Source organism: Notamacropus eugenii, chromosome 2 (genome assembly GCF_028372415.1).
Source record: "Notamacropus eugenii isolate mMacEug1 chromosome 2, mMacEug1.pri_v2, whole genome shotgun sequence".
Classification (NCBI taxonomy): Eukaryota; Metazoa; Chordata; class Mammalia; order Diprotodontia; family Macropodidae; genus Notamacropus; species Notamacropus eugenii.
In genome coordinates, this window is record NC_092873.1 from 409,467,474 (window position 1) to 409,473,473 (window position 6,000).

The 6,000-nt window shown below is 42.3% G+C and overlaps 1 protein-coding gene across 3 annotated transcripts in view; it reads left to right on the top strand.

Moving 5' to 3' along the window:
* ITPKB (inositol-trisphosphate 3-kinase B) overlaps window positions 1-5,786 on the top strand; it is a 200,698-nt gene extending 194,912 nt beyond the window's left edge. For 2 of the 3 annotated variants that reach the window (XM_072647686.1, XM_072647685.1), the window contains one exon: window positions 1,646-2,289. In XM_072647686.1, the coding sequence (XP_072503787.1) occupies window positions 1,646-1,861 (216 nt within the window). In that variant the 3' untranslated portion in view covers window positions 1,862-2,289. Of the gene's footprint in view, window positions 1-1,645; window positions 2,290-3,282 lie in introns of those variants that run through there. The other variant, XM_072647687.1, reaches the window with a different exon arrangement.
* The last annotated feature ends 214 nt before the right edge of the window (window positions 5,787-6,000 follow it).

Genomic DNA, 6,000 nt, shown 5'->3' on the forward strand with positions numbered 1-6,000 from the left:
ATGACCCAGCTCGGTGTTACGAGAAGCTTACCTTCTATGCTGGGATGCAGCATGTCCACATTAAATTACAAAACAAGTCAGCATATACAAAATGTATATGCAATAAATACATTTATAATACGTATCATATATTGCATTGCATGTAAAACAATATTCAGATTATTACCTACTATTATACACATTACATAAAATATAATACAATAATAAAATGAAATAATTTAGAGAGGGAGGCACTTGTGCCTGAGGGGTCAGGAAAGGTCTCAGGAGATAGCGTTTGAGCTGAGCTTTGAAATCAACTAGAGATTCTAAGAGATGGAAATAAAGAAAGGAACGAACATTCTAGATGTGAGGGATAACCTTGCAAAGGCATGGAGGCTGGAATATTGTGTGTAGATTATTAAGAAAGATAGTCTGGCTGAATTGTAGAATGTATAAAGGAGAATGAAAATAGCAAGACCAGAAAGGTAGATTTTAGACAGTATATTGTGAAGGATTTTCATTTAATTCCAGAGACAATAGGAAACCAACAGAGTTCATTGATATGTCATAGATACTTTTAAAGCTGTTGTCTTTTTTAACTCCATTGGTTGGTGAAGAACTTAAGATCTTTTTGTGGGCTTTTCCCACAGCTCCTCTGAGTAAGAGTGTTGCACACTTAGATGGGATGAAGAGGGCATATTGAGAAGACAGAATTAATATCTGAGATTTTTAAGAAAGTCATTTCACTGAAAAGTTTTACTGAGGTGGCCATAGTTCACAAGATATATAATCCATGGATCTCCTCCCTCCCTGCATTCATTATATAGATAGCTCAACACATTTCCCAGAGCACAGTACCTTTGTAGAATTGTTGGAAGGGACTTTAGAGGTCAGTTGTCCAAGACCTGGTCCCTCCTAACAATTCCCTCTGCGATATCACTCACAGGTAGTCATCCAGGATGTGTGAGTGAAGTCTAGTGATGGGGAAATTCACTACCTCACTGTTTCATGACAAAGTCTGTTTCATTTTCAGCTAACTCTTAAGTTCTTGAGAAGTCCTCCTTCCCTCCCACCAACACACTTCCAACTCATTGCCTTGGTTTTGCTCTCCAAAGTTATACAGAACAGGCCTAACCTCTCTTCCACATGGCATCCCATCAGACATTTGAAATTAGGAAGCCAGCTACCGTATGCCCATTGGAGTCTTCTGTCCTCTGGGGTAAACTTCCCCTGATCTTCATGGCATGGCGTGGTTTGGAGTTTTCTCGCCATCTTAGCTACCCCTCATCTAAGCATGTTCCAGTTTGCCAGTGACTCAGAAATGAGCATAGGGCCTGACAGTGTGAACCGAGTAAAGCAGAGAACTAGCTTCCTTCGTTCTGAAAACTCTGTGGCCTTCAATCTAAAAGGCCTCATTGCCTTTTTCTTTTGGGGGGGGCAGTGGAGAGGAGACAACTGTAGCCCATGAGGACTCGTGTTGAACCTTGTAATTTACAAAAACCAGGGAAGATAAGACCATGGAAAACAAGGTGATAAGTCTCAGTGTTCCATTCATGAGCCTCAAGAGTGTGGGTCTTGAAGTTCCAATAAAAAAGAGAGTCCTGGAGGGGACAAAACAGACCGTGGCTGTAGATTTTATTTCTGTCTCTCTTTCTCCCTGCTGCAGGTCATTGGCAGCTCTCTCCTCTTCATCCATGACAAAAAAGAGCAAGCCAAGGTATGGATGATTGACTTTGGAAAAACCACACCCCTTCCAGAGGGACAGACCCTTCAGCACAACATCCCTTGGCAGGAAGGAAACCGAGAAGATGGATACCTCTCAGGACTGGACAATCTCATTGACATCTTAACAGAAATGTCTCAGAGTGAGGCCCTCCCCTGAGAGCCATTGCTTCCCCCTCCTATTCTCAGCCTGCTCTCCTCTTCTCCTTCTCTCCCCTGTTATCTGGATCCTAGAACTGACTTGCAAACTGCACTATAAGACACTTTCTAGAGGAGAAGGAAAAGAGAGAGAAAGAGAGAGAGACAGAGAGAGAGAGAGAAAGACAGAGAGATAGAGAGAGGGAGAGAGAGATTTCCAAGCTATCTCTTTGAAGTTAAACAGTTTGTGTTAGGGTTTGGGCTGCTGTTTTTGTTTTCTTTTCTTGTAAATAGAATTGCATACTAGGACAGCAAAAACAAAAATAAAGCCCAAATTCAGGTTTGACTTCTTGTAGAAAAGGATCCATTTGGTTTTTGAGAGGTGGGAGCAGATGGTGACTGGCCCAGTGGTCCTCCAAACCTCTTGTAGCTTGTCTGGATCCATTCCCCCAGCCAAATTAATGCAGCTTTTAAATACTACATTTTGTCCTCTACCTTTTTCCAAACCAATATGTTCCTTCATTCTTGCTAATGGGAAAAATCAGTGCAGCAGTCTCTGGTTCTGTAAGAGCGGTCTCCCAGTGCATCCTGGGCAGTCTCCAGTCATCCTGATGAATATCTGGTCACTGGATTCAGATGGCTCTGGAGGAGAAGTGAGGCTGGTGACCTGCACAGCCCTCCTTCACTCAAAGCAAAGTCAAGGATAAGTCATGTCATATTTCTCTGATGGCATGGCGTTCTTCGAAAACAAAGGACAAACAACAAGAGAGGGTGTTCTAATGATGCGCCACACAGACAGCACTAACCAGATCAGCAGCAGCCCTGTGGAGGGAGCTCCCCCCGAGCAAATGCATTGGCAAGGATCAGTCTTGTCTGTGGAGATTTGCTACCATCTAGTGGCTATTTTGGGTAATGATTGCCCTTCTGAGTCTGTCCCTCACCCTGGGAATCTTGTGTAAGAGACTCTGAATATTTACAATGAGAGATACTTGCAAGAACCTAGAATGAGCAGCCTTGGGGCTTGTGCAAGACTTAGAGCAGATCCTTTAATCCCACCTCCAACTTGAAATTCAATCCTTGGGGAAGTGGTATTTCTGGGTTCAGTGGCACTTTTTTTAGGAGGAGGGGAGAAGGGTAGAGAACTAGGTCTCCCTATCTCAAGCTGGAAATTCAGTACCATTCCCCCAGAGCTAGCTCCTATTTCTGATCTCTGCTTTTCCAACCTAGGCTAATTTGCCCCTCCCTCCTTAGGCAAGCTGGTGGCCTTGCACTTGAGGGGTTTGACCTATTGGTGCCAAACTTACCCTGTCATCTTTAGCACTTCAGTAGCATATTTCCAGAAGGAAATAAGGCAAACTCTTCAATCAAAAATGAACATATAACCTTTCAAGGCATTCGGTTTTCCTCCCTCCCAAACTTTCTTCCTTTTTTTTTCCCCTTTAGGCCTCCATCTTTAAGCCAATCCTCCATGAAGCTGAAACATGAGGGTTGGAATTGCTTAGCCAGAGTACTTGAAGAAGAAATAGCACCATAGAAGGGAGATGTGGGAGACTCTCCAGCCCATCCAGGAGGTTCTCAGAAAATTCCTTGGAGGTTGACAAAGAAAGAGGCCTTGAGCCCCCATCCCTTCAGGCCCTCTCTCCTTCAGGCCTCCCACTCCAAACCTTTCCTCTTCAGCAGCAGTCAGCACCATCTACCACATATCCAGGAGGCCACCGCACTAGGCACCCTAGGTTCTAGAGATCTGAAATTAGTGTCTCAGAGAATTTCTGAGTGGTGTCATGCATGGAGGAAGCCCTGTTCTTTGTATTATTACTGTCAGTTTTTTTCCAAAAAGAGAGAGAGAAAAAGGAAGAATCTGAGTCATCAAGGACTTTTTTAACCAAGATCCAAAGTTAGCTAGTTGAGAGAGAGAGAGAGAGAGAGAGAGAGAGAGAGAGAGAGAGAGAGAGAGAGAGAGAGAGAGAGAAGAATCTTTCCAATGTGGTCAACATTGGGTTTCTAGGATGGAATTGGCCAGGTTAAGAGATTCCTGGCTCTGGGAGTTGTGTGATGATCTCTCACCTCCTCCTACCCCCCAGGATCCCTTAGGAGAAGTACACATGGATATGCCTGGCTGTGACACCTTACATATAGGCACATATATATTAGCTTTACATAGCTAGGAAGTTATCAGAAGGTGGCTTGATAGACTGACTAGAAGAGGGACCATGTGGAGCTATAAAAAATTTTAAACTTGTGTAGATTTTATTGAACAAAGAAGTGAGCTCCCAAGTAAGCTAATTCACTTCCTCCCCTCTTCCTGCCCCAGCAAACAAAGAGAAACCCTATGATATGCATGTCAGTGATTGTAGTATGCAGGGGGCCTGAGATCCAAGAACAGCTTTGGGTCTCTTAGGAATGTTTATTGGGGATTCTTGGCTGAAATCACTAGTAGGAGAAGCTCCAGAGGGTATCAGTCTCCCAACCAAATCAGTCAATCAGTAAATAATTATGAATTCTTGTTCCTCCCACACAACTCATGAATCCAAACCCTGCTAACCTGGAATTCTTGTTAATTCAGATGTGGGCTGGACTGAAGTTTTCTCTAAGTCCTCCTGATTTATGTCACTGGACCCAGATGGCTCCAGAGGAGAAAGTCAGGCTGATGATTTTCCTTAGCCCTCCCTCACTTAAATTCAATTGACTTGCATATCATGGCATCATCTCCCTGATGTCATGGTCCTCTTTGAAATCAAGAACAACCACAACAACAGTGTAGACAAGATCTAAGCAGATGTAGCTATTTAACCCACTTCAGAGTATAACTTTAAAGAACTCAAGTATATGTAGATCATGTGCTGAACAACAACGTTTCATAAAGTTACTCATCAGAGCAGGTCCCTCAGCATCCCTCCTTGGCTAGGCCTCATCAGCTTTTAGTTCGGGTCCTTGAAAACAGCCAAACTGCCTTTCTTTCCAATTCTCCCACAGTTAAGATTTTTCAGTGTTCAGGAAGGTTCTCCACCCAGTGCCCAATCCCCTTGCTCCCTAACTGAAGTTGCTAAGGTTTACACTGTATTTCCAACTTCCAGATCCTTACTTCATCCTCCTTCCCTTTTATCATCAGATCCCCTTTTTGTGTCCACTTCATTGGTTTTTTTCATTCTGGCCTCCATTCGGCAAGGGAACCCTAGAATGGGAAATCAAGAAATATTTTTTTCCTCTCCTCAGACTTTAATGCCTAATTAGGATCTCCATTGGGTCTTGGACATTTAGGGACATTAGGAAAAATGGCTAAGTTGTATGTATGTATGTAATTCCCTTGTCATTTTTTTCTTTAATAAGACTATAGCAGATAAGACAAGTCTTCTTACCTTTCTAAATTATGCAAAATTCAGTACTAATTTGTCTGCACTGTTGAGCTTTTATCCAAGTTTTATCCCTAGCTGCTTTAGGTGGATTTGCCTCTAGTGTCATGGAAGAAATTTTTAAATTATATTTATTTTGTGTTTTTTTTTTTAATTGCACAAAACACTAAGACTAAGTACATGTAAGTTTGTTTGGGGTTTTTTTTAAGCTTTTTGTTTTTTCTGAACTTACTTTCTTGGCTTTTTGGAAAGGGCCTGGAAGTAGCTTTCATGCATTTCTCAGGTTTTCTTTTCCTGTTTTTTAGCTGTATTTAGCATTGCCTTTCTCTAGACATGGTTAGCCTCCACATGTATATAAACCAGGCCCTTGCTTGATAGGTTTCATAAAAAAAGCAGATTGTTCATTCCCAATGTTGGTGCCTTCTCTTTTGGTTGAGAGTCTTCATGCCACAGAGGTCTCTCCTTGTTCCCTTCACCCTCTGCCTAGTCATTAGATAAAAATTCAAATTGTCATAAAACACCAGCACACAGTGCCTGTATGAAAAGCAGCCAATGACTTGTAACTTTCTAAATAAAGGTATATGGAAACCATTGAAAGGGTCTCTCTGGTATGTCTCTTTCGCAAAGGAAATTGTGGTGTTGTGTTGAGATAGGTAATTTGTACTAGGATGATAGAATTTCAGAGATGGAAAGGATATTCAAGACAAGTCTAGCTCTCTGACTTGAGAACTGAGGACCCAGAAGAGAGGTAACTTTTCCAAGGCCACAAAGCTAGTAAGTAATGGAGCCCCAATTCAAACATATTTTCTGA